At 41.3% G+C, this 15,996-nt stretch overlaps 1 protein-coding gene across 2 annotated transcripts; it reads left to right on the top strand.

Moving 5' to 3' along the window:
* The first annotated feature begins 4,006 nt into the window (after positions 1–4,006).
* DPPA4 (developmental pluripotency associated 4) lies at positions 4,007–15,071 on the top strand. 2 transcript variants are annotated; one of them, XM_036933123.2, is made up of 7 exons: positions 4,007–4,090; positions 6,289–6,397; positions 8,863–9,020; positions 9,107–9,157; positions 9,401–9,710; positions 10,971–11,166; positions 13,838–15,071. In XM_036933123.2, exons 1-7 carry the CDS (start codon positions 4,067–4,069, stop codon positions 13,866–13,868), a joined length of 879 nt encoding a protein of 292 aa, XP_036789018.1. In that variant the 5' UTR covers positions 4,007–4,066; the 3' UTR covers positions 13,869–15,071. The 2 variants fall into 2 exon arrangements, with proteins under 2 accessions (XP_036789018.1, XP_036789019.1); XM_036933124.2 differs by having other exon boundaries at positions 4,035–4,090; positions 6,292–6,397.
* The last annotated feature ends 925 nt before the right edge of the window (positions 15,072–15,996 follow it).

Raw genomic sequence — 15,996 nt, 5'->3', positions numbered from 1 at the left:
GTGGGTAATGAGGAAAAAGTAAGGATTCTGACCCTCACACTGGGAGCCAATGGAATGGTCTCGGTCACCACAGCTTGTATAATCTATGAGTTCTACTTCCTTTACTTTTAAGTAGGTCATCATAGCTAAGTTCTTTCGGTCACAGAAACTAGTACAGTGCCAGATATTTGTCCATTTTTGAATGAAATCAGTCCACTAAGGCCTGCAGGCTCCCAGCTGCCTCTCCCCTGGCCACACAGCCACAAACAACTTGGAAAGTGAACACTAATCAGTCCATAAGCACTGTCGGTTGCTTGGTGAAGAACAAACTTTGGGAAACATCAGTGTTCTCTATGGCAGTAATGAATCTCCTGGAGTGTTAATAGATATAATTTATCTTGGTTTCAAACATTTGAATTTGTACTCAATAACATATTTGAAATAACCTAGGGATACAGAGCTGCATCCCTAACTGTACAGGTTGTGGTCTCCATGTGGACACCCCAGAGAAAGGACATGAATTGAAGCTGAAAAAAAGCTCAGGAGCCACTTGCTGAGCCCTGTGACATCCTCACTAAGCTGCATATGCCTCCATGAAGTGGCAACTTTTTCCAAATTGTTTCACCTGAGTGGATGCTTTTTTGCAATCTGTCAGTCTCAGAGCGTCACCTTTTTGGAATGTTCACTGACTTTTATATGTGTCAGAGGAGGTCCTAGAACACAAAATGCTTTGGCATTTAGCACCTACAGGAGGATCAGAAGCTGGAAATCTAACAACTGAGGAATGGGAGTAGCTGGTAAGGTGAAGCATAGAGCAGAGCATATGGGTGAGATTTTTAAGGAATGTTAGTGTTTTCTACAAATATTTCAGTATTTACGTATTATCACTGGGGCAGATCTGTTGAGCCTGAAACTTATACAACTTTGGAGGTCCCTCTTCAAGAAAAAGAATATAAACACTATGAATGCAAGTTGCTAAGGCCCTCCCAGGAACCTGGTATGGGACATTAAAGGACCTGAAGCTTAAGCTTCAGTAGCCTCATGGAAAATATGCCCCTGATTAGCATGTCCCATTCTTGAAAGTACTAGATGTCTAGGGAAATCAGGCATGTAATTCAAAGTGACGGCACAGTTTGCTCACGTTTTTGAAACTCCTCCTAGTGTTAGGTAATTAAGAACTAAAACCACCTTTTTATCACTAGTGCCTGACATAATGGAAGGAGTGGAGGGAGACAGTTTATAAACAAACAGGCTGTGGGTTTTTTTTTCTTTTTGTTAGGCAGAAAGACAGAAATGAGCAGGATGAAAAGGAGAAAGGGCCCCCAAAGATGACTTAAGGAGTTGATCAAACAAAACCAGAAAGCTAAAAATGACTCAGAGAGTTAATCTGATGAAGCCACAGGGTCCAAGAGTGACTCAGGAAATGTCCAGGGTCCCCCACATAAGAAACATCAGAGGCACAGGCACAGCACAGCCCCTGTCCCTATTTCACTAATCAGAACAAGCCTAGAGAGCTGACAGCTGTCAATCAAGGACCTCTCTGCCCTGCCAAAAACCACCTAAAAGAAGCCTCAGATTGAGCACCCGGCCCTGTCTCACCTTAGGCAGGTCCGCTCTAGTACTCTCTGCAGAGTGCAGTAAAACTGACTTTGCTTTCTTGACTTTGGTCTCTCGTCTCATTGTATCTGACGTCCCTGCAATACTGAGCCAAGTCCTTTCCTTCCTAACACTTTCAATAAACTAGCTCCACAATCTACCTCCAACTTTTCTCTTTTTTAACCAGCGCTATTAACTAACCTGATAGGTGTGCTTACCTCTAATCTTTACTTCTAAAGATTTACTTTACCAAGATTTACTTCTAAAATTTACTTCTGTTTCTTAAAATAGCCCCGCAAAGCAATGATTTCCCACTACAGGAGATACTTAAAAATTAGATTATAATTAGTGTTCTTGTTAAGATACCAGACTCAGTTTTCATATGAAGAAAAAGGTGTTCTTATACACTGTTAAAAATTGGTAAAACATTCTGCATATGAATTGAACTATATTTAAACCTTAAATAAGCTTAGTAGGTTTTGACCCAGCCTTTCTAGGAATAAACAGTGCAGAGAGATTCAGACAAGTGCTCCACCCAGCCTCCGCAGTCACACCTCTTACCAAACTGCTCCATTCCATAAAGTATTTCTGTGTGACACAATCCTGGTTTTCTTTTGTAAATATAAAGTAATGACTTTGGAAGACTCATTACCAACTGAAAGCCTCATTAAGTCCAGCGACTTTGATTCCATGAAAACTTTTTTAGAGAAGAAAATGCACTCCAAAAACCAAGAAAAAGGAAAACCTGGCAGGAACACTCCACCTCTCTCAAGCCTGTCTTCTCTTCAGCACTCTAATAAGAGAAACATCCCTGAAAACACAGGCACTCATTTGAAATGGAGTGGGGAAACCCTGACGTAGGTGCTCTCATGCACGAACTACTCAGTGCAGCCTGCACAACTAGCAGGAAGAAGCCCCAAAGGAGGTCATTTTTCACACAGGAGTTTTATCTCCTGCTTTTGAGAAAAAACTCATCCCCGTCCCTTCCCAGCAATGATGTGCCAAGCCTGCTTGCAGCCATGAGCAGCCACAAGCTCGAGCTCTTGTTCTCCTCCAATAAACCTGTGATCAAAACAATCCTCCCCAGTTTCCTCTAAAAACTAATAAAGCCGACCTACTCTCTTCTGACTTGCCTATGGTCACCAAGCTTGCATGTTCCGAATTGCAATTTCTGTTAGTCCCGACTAAACTCTTTGTTTTTTACTTACATAAGATTGCTCTTTGCTCTGTTTCAAAGTTAACCATCTAACATCGATGCAACGTGCTGTTTATTCGGGACACTTGAGTGCCCATTTCACCACCCCCACAACCCCCTGAAAAGGGCTATTATTTCCATGACTCTCATTTTACAGGGGAGGAAAGGGAGAGACTTAAAGGTGTGAGATATCTTGCCTGAGGTCACACAGCTACTACAGGGGAAGTCAGGGTTCCAATGCAGCATGGATTTGGAGTCTGTGCTCTTACCCACAACTCTAGTTACCACTACGACTGCCAGTATCTCAGGCCTTAAACCGCCGCATTAACCTTCGCACTCACCTTTCTGTGACTGCCCACTTCTTTCTCTTCATGGCAGGTGAGACATCTTTACAAAATGCTCATCAGCATCCACCCAGCCCGAACTCCCACCCACACTTGAATTTTTCAGTAGCTTTCATTGCTCTCAGCCAGAAGTTCAAAGCCAACCTACCCAGACCCTGATTACACTTTCTCACCCGCCTCCTAGTGCCAGCCCCACAGCCCTTGTTTTTTAAGATTCTTACCTTGTTCTGAAGTCAGCAGATTTGGGGCTTGACGGATAGGATCAGGCTGAGCAAGATTTGATTTCTGGTTCTCTCGCTTCTGTGCCATTGAGCTGTAACCACCACAATTTTAAACATTGCCATCTATGATGAACAATAAAATAATGGCTATGAAATTTGAAATCTAGAGTTTGATACATGTACATACTAGACTTAAAATTATTAGTTGTCGGCAGAAGGAAAGCTGCTGGTTATTATTAGTATACGTGGAAATCTGGAGTTTTAATTGGTTGAGTGTCTTAAGAAATAAAATATGTGGTACTTGGAAACGGTTTTACTTTCTTTGAGCCATCAGTCTGGCCCTGGGATTCTATTTCCACAAATTCCATCATTAAAACCTTTCACACATCCTTTTCAGAAGTCTCTTGCAACTTTTGTTTTTCTCTTGGAATTTTTGAAGTTTTCAACTTCCCAGTGTGTCCTGAACCACACACACTGTAGATGATTATGTTAAAAAGCTCCCCAAAAAAGTAAGGAATGGTATTATTAATCCACAGATACATTAACCACCTCGTGAATAAGAAAGCCCAGAACCAGCATTCACAAGTTGTGGGGGAGGAAACAGGAGGAGAAAGCAGAGCGCCTTGGGTGCAGGAAGTGGGAGGAGACTTTAAAAGAGTGATCTTCAGCTTGGGGCCATTCCGGAAGTCAGATGAAATTTGTTTTTCTCAGCCTTGACTTGTTTTTGGAGTATGGAGAATGCAAGAGGCAAGAAGGTAAATACAATTATAGTGGGTTTGTTTTCTGTCTTCATGAATCTTCTCATGTTTCTCTCTCCCCCTGAGCACACTGGATCCTTCTTTTGAGGAGGAAAGAATGTGCCTTTGAATTTCCTACTCTTTACTTGTTTGAAAGAAAAAAGGAAAGTCCCGGATATGATTGCTGTCTGGTATACTGGAGTGAAAGTAAGAAATGGAGCTTTCTCTTTTGGTTTTGGAGACATGCTTTATCCTTAGAAGGGTCAAGCATTAGGGATGGAGGGAAATGGTAACAGGAGAAAATGAAAGACTTTGGGAAGAAGTAATTGATCTAATGTTGGAAAAGAATGCAAACATTTAATTTGCCTTTGACAGACAGAGGTCCAAAACCAAGGTGCTGCACTGGCCTTGTCCCTTCCGCAGAGTTCTTAGGACCAAGGAATAATCAGAAGCCAAACATGTTGACAAGTACAGCAGACAGAAACTAAGAGGTAGAGAAGCTTTGAGACTTGTTCAAGAAGAACTGAATCACCATATCAGGGAAGCCTGCGTGCTCTCCACTTTTTCCAAGAATGGGGTCATTTTCACTTTCTCAGTTTTAATACTTTCATGGATCCCCAAAGTGGGTACTTTGTGTAAGGGCTGTGGAAATGTTCAGATTGAATATATGAATGTAAAATTGCTACAGAGATGTAAAAATATCATACAAATGTAAATTTGCCTAGTTTGCCCACCTTGGGGATTTGAGAAAGGAATTAGATATGGGAGCAAATCTGAGATTTCTAAAATTCCTGTGTGCCATTTGTTATATAACTCTGAGCCTCAGTTTATGTAAAGTGATAAATTGTCACCATATTTGCTGTGAAGATTAAATGAAAGAAATAAGGAAGGTACCAAGCAATATATAAGATAGAGACTGAACAATTGTTAGCTTCTCTGTATCAAACAACTTGATCCCAATTGTTTGATTTATTGAGTGCTTAAAATGAAAGGGAAAGAAATTCTGCCCTGTGGAGTTTACAATCAAATGTAAAAATGCAATTGACAAGTGGTAGGAATGAGGCAATATGTCATATATCCCACTTTCTCTGTAAAGAAAGGATTGCTGGAGGAACTAAGTGACAGTTATGGAAGAAGGGCAAGATTTAAGAATGTAAATAGAAAAGGGTTGGGAGGGTGGAGCCGAGTGATATCCCCTCAGGCCAAAGTAACCAGGGTGGAAAGAAAAGGAATTCTGTGACAGGCTTGGGCCAATGGAAGGTACTTACTATGAGGAGAGGTCGGCTTGCTGGATTAAAGACATCTGTTTATGTTGGGGACTAGAGTAGTTCACCGCAAGATATTCCATTGTGAAGTACAAATTATTTTTAGCTGAAAACCATCAAGACCCAATAGACTTAGGAAGACACTTTGACCTCCTACTCCCAAACTGCAGAAAAAGCATTTAGATGGAGGAACTGCTCCCAGATAGTGTTGACCATAGACAGTTATAATCTAATGTAAACGAGGAGGTGACAGACAGGAAGGAATGTGATAAAGCCTAAATGTTAAAACCTCTCTCTCTGCCCTGTAATTTCTCTGTGGCCCATCAAGGATTTCGTTTATCAACAATTTACTCTTCACAGTTTTGCGAATTGCTTCCCCTTTCCTTTGAAGTTTCAGACCCCTACCCTCTTCTCCTTAGTTCAGGTTGACATGTATTCCTCATTCTCCCTGACTGACTTTGAGATCTATGTCTATGGATTCCCCTTACGAGCTTAAAATAAACTTTGGGGTTTTTCTCTGTTAATGTGTCTCTTCCCCACCCCCAACATTCATCTCCATATCATCATGCTACAAACAATAAACCATTGAATGGATAGATAGCATCCCACAGGCAATAATAAGGAGAGGTTAGGAAGAGGTCGAGAATAAAGTGATGGGAAGAAAATCTTTCAGGTAAGAGGTAATGAATGTAGTGGGTGGTATAAGGGCTTCCCTCCTGAGCAAAGCCTAATTTCTTTTCTTACACTTTCTGTCTTTTCTCATATTTTCAAGCTGGCCTTTCCCTATTTCCCTGTAATTGCTTCCCTATCTCATAAATCTGGATGTTAACATGATACCCAGGGAGAGTCCGCACTGCCAGTGGTGCCTTGTCTGTCACTTACCTCAAGGCAGGTTGGGTGCACTGTGGTGTCAGACACCAGAGGAATGACTGGGTGGCTCTTTATCCCCAGAAGAACTCCACAAAGCAGTCAGAGGGACCGCAGGCTTCTGGTGTACCAAATACACAAAGAACCTCAGGAAAGGGGACCAAACGAAAAAGTTCTGAGAAAGTCACTGAAGGTAAGAAGCCCCATATCCTCAGGTCTAGGAAGACAGGAATTTTCTGAAAGAGAAAAAGTAGGGAGGAGGTTTCTGTCCTATATTCTGCATATCCTATGCTTCCCTGGAGGCTTAGCTTAAATCTCACCTCCCTGAAGCTTTTTTTAGGTCACCTCTGTTAAAACCAATCTCCTGTCTCCAGACTCCCGCAGTATATTTAGTCTGATCATCATTTTGCCTTCCACTGACTGCTGGGAGGATCTCAGTGGGCAATGATTTGGAGAAAGCTGTAGACTTGAAATTCCATCCATGAAAACTTGACTTCCTGTTCTAAAAATTGAAGACAATACCTACCTTGCTAAGTGGGGTGGGGGAGGGGGGCGGAAGGTTGGTTGTGATGTACATAGAATGATTAGGTAAAACACCTACACCATACCTGACTAGTAATGTGCACGCAGTAACTGTTGGTGGTGGTGTGGGCAGCTGTGTCTGGAGGAGGTCTCCCTGGGCACTAGGTGAAACTTCAGCCTGAATGGGGGAGGTTTCTTGACTCTGAACGAGATTGAAATCTTGAGAGGTCAGATGAGTGTAGTAAGGAAAGAATTTATTCAAGCAAGAGTAGCAGCAAATGGCAGCTGCCATGCAGGCAGCAGAGAGCAGGGAAGGACAGAGTGAGGAAAGGGAAGCTCATTGAACTGTTCAGTGTAGGGCAAATCCCTTGCCAACTCCTAAAGCCAGGGTCACTGGCATCCAGTGTCTACTTAAATCTGCATGGCCTGGGAACTGAGCCCCTAACACCCCAGGATTGTGGGAAGCAGCAGAGCACTGGACGGAGTGAGACTACATTCTGAGAACTTCTACTTCCTACTGGTCTGAAATAAAACAGGGAGAGAGAAAAGGACGGTGTTAAGACTAGAAAGCTGAATGAGAGTGCAGAGTGACACGTTTACCACCAGAGGTGGAGGTTGGTGAATTCTTGTCTTTATCATGGAGAAGAGTTCAGAGACAATCATAATCGGTTTATGCAGCAAGAAAGTTTATGTGATACTAGACAGCACACACTCAGACAGGAATGCAAGCAACCTCAAAGAGGACGTGTGTGGAAGGGTTTGGGGTTTGGGGTTTTGTAAGGCTTTGGAGTAAGGTTCAGCATGAGGCAGGATGTATACAGGTGAATCATAATTCCTTTGAAGTTTTGTTTCAAGAATAGGATTATTTAGGGGACTGTGTTGACCTGGATCTCTGCATTCTTTATCCACATAGATTCATTTACACTTTGGAGGTCTATCTCATGTCCTGATTACAAAGCTACTTGATTGATTAAGGGGCTCTAAAAAGAGGAAGGACAACATATACATTGTGTTAAAGAATAAGCTGGGCCATTTTCTCAGGCCAAGTAGATTTTACAATGGCATGACCCTTGTCCCATGTCCCTGCCCTACCTCAGAGTCATAGTTAATGTCTGTCCTGGAGGTGTGGTCTGTAGGTCTTAACTGAATGGTGGGAGTGTGTCAGAGTCATAGCAGCAGGGGACCTGCCTGCAGTGCCCTGACAGGGCTGGGCTGAGTATCATGGGTACTAGTGGCTGTGAGTGCAGCAGTGCCAGGTGGTGTATTTTCTTCTGTGGTGAGAGTACAAGGCTCCCCTAGGAATTTACAATCTTGGGTCTACAGCTTCTATCATTCCTCTGGAATCGAAGTGTAATCTCTAGTAATCTCTAGTGCTACTTTCTTGGAGTCTGTGGGTCAAGATGCTCACAAAGAACAAGTGTGGGTGAGTAGTGGGGAGTTTTAGGAAGTAAAAACTGAGGAACTCAGAAGTATTGAGTCAGTCCTAGATTTAATGCTGTCCTTTAGAGGTGATGTGGTCTTTGGCAAATCAGTTGGTTATGGGCCAGGGGTTTGTTCTCCTCCATTCTTGTCCGCACCACAACAAAGAATTGAAGGGCAGAGACACAGAAAGAAGTTGAGTGAAAGTTTTATTTGAATACACTCCAAGGGAGGAGCAGGCCAGAGTCAAGGTAGACAAAGGCCCTGATCCATTAGGTGGGAGGCTTATATATTGCATTCTGGTTAGAGGTGCCTCTTTGACTAACAGGTGGGGTTATTTGATTGCCAGGTCCACCTATATAGCCATCGCTCTCAGTGACCATGTCCCTTCCCCACGCTGAAGTGGGATCTAGGCAGTTGTTAGTTCCTTTCAATTATGCCCACATTGGGGTCTGGTTGTGAAGGAAGTTATCTCCCTGCAAAACCTTTGTTGTTTTCACATGGGTCCCCCTCCCTGGGCAGAGTTTGGGCAGCTTTTTCTTTGAACATTATCTTCTCCTTTTCCAGCTGCTTGTCTTATCTTTCTACTTAACATTCCTAACAATTTAAGTCTAGCCTGGGAACTATACTGTGAGAACTAAAAGTGATGGTCCATTGGACATTTTAAAAAAGCTGCGCACAGTTTATTATTATTAATCTTTTCCCACTCTCTTTCAGCATCCTGTCCAAAAAGGAAGGTCCAAGGCCATGACAAAGTAAAACGTCTAAAGAAGAGAATTCCACCATTACCTCCCAAACTGCCACCCGTCAACCTGATTCACAGAGATACTATACGGGTCTGGTGCCAACAGTTAAAGTTGAGCACCAAAGGCCAGGTGAGGGCCCACAGTAGGAGACATGCTCCTGGGAGGAAGAGTAGGAATCTTACTTTGATTATTAACTTATTTTTCTCTTGTCTTAGAAATTAGATACATATAGGCGACTCTGTGAATATGCTTACCCTGATCAAAAGGTGAGTAATTTGTAGGGAATTTGGCAGTGGAAGGTTTAGTTTTCATCCCAATTATCTATTAGAGCATCAAAAAGTGAGTCAACAAGTTCCCTTGGCCCCTGTACCCCTCCCCCATCCACTCCCTGTTCTAAGGAGAAACAACATCCATCCCCTCTTCTCACTTTTCACCAACTCTGTACAAAGAGCAATAAAAATGAGGCTGCACTTCTAATAGTGCTTTAATCTTTTGAACTCTGTTTGTAGAACATTCCTGATACAGCAGAGGAGGCCAAGATGTTGTCCAAATCGCGGAGAAAACTCAAGATAAACAAAGGAGAAATACCCCCAGAAACTTTTGAAAACAAGATGTTTTCTGAAGGGACTGATCCTCCAGAAGTGGTTTCCCCACCTGAGTCTGGGACACCTGCCCTTGCAACATCTACTGCTTGCCTTGTGGGGGGTGGTACAGTTGTGGCGGCAACGTCCACCCCAGGTGCTGTGTTTGACTCCTGGGCCACAATGGCAGCCAAAGCCAGGAAGACGGCGGCAGTGGACTTGCCACGAGAGCCCTGTGGTAAGCCCCATGTTAAAGAGTTGGTTCTGGTCCTGATGAGGAAGTGAGTTGACCTCTTATTAACCTCTGACCAATTTTAGGGTATATAAGAATCACCTGAAGGATTCCTGGGCCCTACCCACAGTTTTTGATTTCTTATTTGGTTCTGAGGTGGGGCCTGGGAATTTACATTTCTAATAATTGTCCAGGCACTGATTATGTTGCTAGTCCAGGGTTCACACATAGAGAACTAACTGCACTAAATTACTGATGTCATCAGAAAGGGGTAGCAATATCTTTGGCTTCATTTCTTTCCCTTTCTTTAAGAAATTACAAGTAAATGCAGGCTCTAAAATCAACTCCCTGAGGTTTAAGCCCTGGAGCTTCCATTTGTAAGTGAATGACATTAACAATTTGTTCAGTCTAGTTTTCAATTTCCTCATAGGATAATAATACCTGCCTCATAACATTGTAAGAATTAAGGAGATACAGTTTTGAATAATCATAAACTGGTTAGCACAGCACACCTATCAAGAGTTGAGACCCCTGAACATATTTACGAAGGCCTTCCGAGACCGCATCAGCTTAGTCTTTTTATTGAAGGAAACCGTAATGTCACTCCAAAACATACCTCTTTGGCAAGAGATTTTTTTTTTGAGCTGAAGGCAATTGCAAAGCGCCAAACTCAGAAAGAGTTCCCCCTTTTCTGCCTGGAGATAGGTTATAATTCTCCTTCCATTAGCAGGGATGGCACCAGAGGGATGTGCAAACAAACCTACCCAATTAGTGCCTCCTGTTACCTGCCTACTGTTCACCAGCCTCGGGACCTAAAACTGCTTTCCTTTGTCCTCTCATTTCTCTACAAATTCATTGTTCTTTGTTTTAAGATGTTACACAAGCTGCAATTCTAAGGCTACAGTCTGAGTCCTTTCTCCCTGGCGGTTTCCTCTGCTTGCTGTGTGCGGCACACATTCATAACTTGTTTTTCTCCTATTAATCCTTTTGTGAGAGACCTGGGGTGAAGCAGGTAAAGCTTTGTCTCCCCTACACTATTACGTACCTGCTTGAAGCTATCCTATCTCCAACTAGATTTTTTTTATTTTCAAAGTTTTCACAGGAAACCATTTTGTATTATTTTCTAAGAGGCAACAGGATAGAGTAGGTTTGACATTCCATGTCTCGGAGCTGCCTCCTGTGAAACAGTAGAATCAAAGGCCACGTTGCAATATTGAACATTAGGATTCGGTAATGTGGCATTCATTCTTCTCTCTGCCTCTCCAGGCCTCCAGTGGTGTGTGGTCCATGGGAGAAGCCTCCCGGCAGACTCACAGGGTTGGGCTCGCCTGCAGTTTCACGCAGGACAAGCCTGGGTTCCTGACAAGCGAGGGAAAGTGTGTGCACTATTCTTGCTACCTGCCTGCAGTTTTCCACCCACACACCTGGAGGACAATATGCTGTGCCCCAAATGTGTTCATAGGTAATTATCTGGTGCTTTTCTACAAACTAAAGTGGCATGGGGTTGTTAGTTAAGGAGAGAGGGGAGATACATACTAATCTTAATTAGCACTGTATTTCAAGGACAAGTTGTCAATAAAGAGTTTCAAGAAAATTATTACTCAGATAAGTGTATTCCTAGAAAAAGTATTTATATGTCAGGGCTTAATGATTCTATCTTGGAGACCCATTACTCTGGAGATACAATTATAATTATATAGCAGTATGTAATTACTATATTACAAGTATATACACTACAGAGAAATAATGATCAGCCAAAAAAAAAAACACCTTTTAGTAGACTACAAGTCTATATGAATAACTAGTATTCAACAGTTAGAATACCACGTGGTGCCTGGTATTAAAGAAGAGGTTTCTTAAGGGAAGAATTGACTAAATGGAAAAAATTAGTAAGATCGTTTCTAAGGCTGAGTTTTCTCACTTATAAAATGGATGTGATAATGACTGTCTGAAGATATTGTGAGAATTAAATGGATTAATGTATATAAAGTTCTTAGCACTCTTAAGAACTTGGCACATAGCAAGCTTTCATAAAAATTATGGGTATTATTTTGGCCAATGGGATTAGTTTGAGCACAATCACAAAGATGGTACAGTGTATGCAAAAAGAAATATTGGCTCAAATTGGCCCTTACAAATTTGAGTAATTTCTTTAGTTTAGGATCAAATTATAGTCAGCTTTGAATGTTTAGAATTTACCTAGGAGCCAATGGTGTTCTTTTGTTTTTATTAGTTGTGTGATAATGATCAATGAAATATCTGTCCAATCACCAACAGCCAACTTAAGAAGCACTAATTGAAGAGAACATAAGGAAGGCTACAAAAGTTTTTCTCTCCAATTTAAGTTCCAAGCCAAATTGAAATCAATATATTAAAAAATAATAGGCTGATGAGGAACAGACCTGGGGAAAGGGCCTGATAAATTTGTTTTATGCATTAAATTATACTAGCTAATTAATTACGATTTTTATTTCTAAAGAGGAATGGGAAATACTTTTACTAAAATAAGCCATCAAATTTGGAAAATGGGGCAACAGTTAAGTATGGTTTTGAAGCAGCAGCAAGGAGAAAGTCCTACCAGCAACCACGTCAATAATGTTACACATTGCCACTTCACTTTTCTGGACCTGTTTCCACGTTTCTCATAAAAAGAGCCAGTTGGACCAGAGGGTGTGCAAAGGTCACCTCCAGTATTAAAACTAAGTCACCAGGAAGTTTTCATGCCTGTAAAGAAATTTGCATTCCCAAAGGCCATTCTGTTTACTTTTATGAACTCATTGAGGAAGCTTATGAGTAGCTTTAAAGAAAAATACATGTATATAAAATTTGGCAAATAATTTCTAGGAGGAAAGACAAGGTGTCTGAGGTCAGGCAGCTCTTCTCTGGGTAATGGGTCACTGAAAGGTTTTGAGGAGATAAATGGACTAAGGCTTACAGTGCTGAGAAGGGAAGGGTGTAAAATCTGTTAGAAGAATCTTGTGGGAAAATTCAGTGTTTAGTATTTTTAAAGGGCCTGGCACCCTCTCTAGGTGCCCAAAAAGAAATTTGACTTCTAGATAACCATTTGGTGGTGGTTTAAATATTGATAAGCATAATAGGAGTTTCATTGGGGCTGAGGACCGAGTTTCAAGGAACAGCAGTGTTTTACAGGACTATTAAAAGAGGTAGAAAATATACAAGGAGAAAAGCAAAAGTATGAAATCAGTGGGGAGAATTTACATGGGGAAATTGTCTTAAGTAATATCAAATGAAGCTGAAGAAGGTACAATTAATAGACTTGGTTGGATAGTAGAGAAGGTTGAAAGCAGTAAAGAGACTGTAGTTCGGTGTTGGTTTAATACAGGGAGGAGAGAAGGAGAGGCTGCAGTTTATTGGAGGTATTTTCTAAAAGTACAAGTGGAGAGGTGGAGCAGTAGGATGATTAAAGGAATTTTTGTTTGTTATGTATTGTAGAGGGTAAGACTAAGCAGGCCTCTGGGCTTCATTTGGGAGAGGTGCCTAAGGGAAGGGTGTATGGGAAGAAGATAGCCACTGAGTAGAGGGGCTTGGTGCAGCCCGCATGTGGCTCTCAGGGATCTGTCTCCCTACCCCTCAGTTGTCCAGGAACCATCCTGGCTCCATCTTAGGCTCTGTGTTGCTCTGCTAGGGGCCTACCTAGGGTGTCATGATTACTGAACACCAGAGGTCTACGACAGCTGGCAGAGAAAAGAAGCCTGAAGTGGGTGGGCCCCTGAGGCTACATTCCCCCTCCACAGCCCTGGGGTCTGCCCCCCTGGGCCTTGGCACAGTTCCCTTCTCCCACAGGAAGGAAGTATGTGGGTGTGCACTGGTCTTTCCTTCTGGCTATTGAAGGTCACTTTGGATAGCTTTAATGGTGTACTCTGATTGCAGACAAATGGTAAAGGCCTCTCCTGCCCATGGTCTGCACAAGACAAGAACATTACAGAGACGTGATCACTTGGCTGCTTGTCATTCCTTGATGGCATGGTCACTTCCCACCCACTATCCGAAAGTTTAAGGGCAAAATTATTGGCATTCCAGCAGTTGGTTTCTTGGCTCTTTTCAGGGATGCAACTTGATATTTCTTCTGTAAGTTCATCTTTTTTTAAACAAACATTTTATTTGCTATATAGAAATAAGGTGTTAATAAAAAGTCTCCAGTGAGCATTGCAAAACCAGGAAGAACGATACAGCTTTGAGGGAAAGGAGCTGCCATCAACACCATGTGCCACTGACACCTATACACCAGGCTACTCCATATCCACCGTGCTTCCTGCTCAGGGCGCGCAGGCTGCTGGGTTACAGCGTTACCCTCAGAACCCCAACAGTGCCCGCTGCTTCATGGGTTGGAATAAAGAGACTCTTATGTTTTAAATTGGAAAAGCAGTTCACAAATCACCGTTCCAGTTAATAATATAGAAAAAGTCTTTCATGCTACCAACTGTTTACCTCCTTGAAATAGAAGTGACACTAACAGCTCTTTCAAAGTGGGAGCCCGGGCTGAGCATTGTGGAGTGTTGAGTGAAGAAATGATAGTAGCTCCATGGATTTCCTTCAAAATTCAGACTCCTTGGGGGACTGATGCTGTCTTAAAGTTTAATGACTTCAAACTATTGATTATTTGTAAGCCAAAAGGAAAGCTGTAATTCTCTCCCCATCCTGAAATGCACAACTTTAAATACATAACACAATATTTTTGAAGTTTCCTCAATAACTTGAGACTGCTATGGTGTGTCTAAAATAAAAACACAGGACACTTTGCTGGTATTATTCCCACTTAGAACTATTTGTATATTTTAGCGCTTGAAAATGTTTAAGATTACATCTGAATCATGAATACATAATATGTTGAATCTTGAACATGTATATAAAATCATTTATTGTATCTGAAGGCCATATTCATTGCATGTACATTATTAATGTTCTTAACTCAGGATTAAGTCAAAAAGCATAATTTTCTTCTGCATGATTTTTTTAAACCAATTTATTGAGATATGATTGAGAATACAAAAAGCTGTCCATATTTAATGTACATAACTCGATGAAGTTGACTCATTTTTAATTTTTTGTTTACTTCCTAAATTTGTGGTCCTGTGAGTCTTGGGAAAGATCTGATGTTTTTCACTTGACTTGTATTTTCATGACAGTTTCCAACATTTTTTTATTATGGATTTTTGAATTGTGGGATTTTTTCTCCCCTTCCAAAGTGGACTAGAAGGAGTGATAGAGTTGCAAAGTGTAACCATCTTGATAGAGATTGATTTGGGCTAGAATCCTCAGTGAATGTTAAAAACTAGAGAGGAAAGTTTGTTGATAACAACATATATACATGTTCTTGTAGTGTTTCCACAGTAATTAACTCATTATGGTCAGAATTTTTCAGTTTAATAAATACATTGTATTCCTTATATCATTATTTTATTTTATTTTATTGTTTTAATAATCAAATGTACATCACAGTTGTTCAACACCCCTGCTCACTCCCCTCTGCCTTGGTAACCACTAGTCACTACTCAGTGTTTGTGAATCTAATGCTGTTTTGTTCCTTCTGTTTTGGTTTGTTTCTGTATTTCACAAATAAGTGAAATCATATGGTATTTGTCTTCCTCCACCTGGCTTATTTCACTGAGCATAATATCCTCTAGATTGATCCACATTGTCAAAAATGGCAGGATTTCTTCTTATGGCTGAATAATATTCCATTGTGTATATGTACCACATCTCCTTTTTCCATTCATCTATTGATGGACACTTAGGTTGCTTCCGTATCTTGGCTACTGCAAACAGTGCAGCAATAAACATAGGGGTGCATATGTCTTTTGGAATCAGGGATTTTGTTTTCTTCAGGTAAATTTCTAGGAGTGGAATTACTGGGTCAAATGACATTTCTGTTTTTAGTTTTTTGAGGAAACTGCCATACTACTTTCCACAGCTGTTGTACCAATTTGCAGTCCTACCAACAGTGTAAGAGGGTTCCTTTTTTCTCCACATCCTCACCAGCATCTGTTTCTTGTCTTTTAGATGTTGGCCATCCTAATTGGTGTGAGGTGATATCTCATTGTGGTTTTAATTTGCATTTTCCTGATGATAAGTGAGCTTGGCCATTTGTATTTCTTCATAGAAGTATCTGTTTAGGTCGTCTCCCCATTTTTTGATTGGGTTATTTTTTGGGTGTTAAGGTATTTGACTACTTGATATATTTTGAATGTTAATCCCTTATCAGGTGAGTCATTTACAAATATATTATCCCATACTCCTCAATGCCTTTTTGTTCTGCTGATGGTGTCCTTTG

This window comes from Manis pentadactyla, chromosome 1 (assembly GCF_030020395.1).
Source record: "Manis pentadactyla isolate mManPen7 chromosome 1, mManPen7.hap1, whole genome shotgun sequence".
Classification (NCBI taxonomy): Eukaryota; Metazoa; Chordata; class Mammalia; order Pholidota; family Manidae; genus Manis; species Manis pentadactyla.
The sequence above is the reverse complement of the archived record's forward strand: the minus strand, read 5'-3'. Positions and strand labels throughout refer to the sequence as shown.

What these genes read in the sequence shown, in the direction of transcription:
- DPPA4 (XM_036933123.2), top strand. Translation starts at nt 4,067, where the DNA reads ATGGAGAATGCAAGAGGCAAGAAG. An exon ending in AGTTGAGCACCAAAGGCCAG is followed by an intron (nt 9,021 to 9,106) that starts GTGAGGGCCCAC and finishes CTCTTGTCTTAG; the next exon opens with AAATTAGATACATATAGGCG. An exon ending in CTTGCCACGAGAGCCCTGTG is followed by an intron (nt 9,711 to 10,970) that starts GTAAGCCCCATG and finishes CTGCCTCTCCAG; the next exon opens with GCCTCCAGTGGTGTGTGGTC.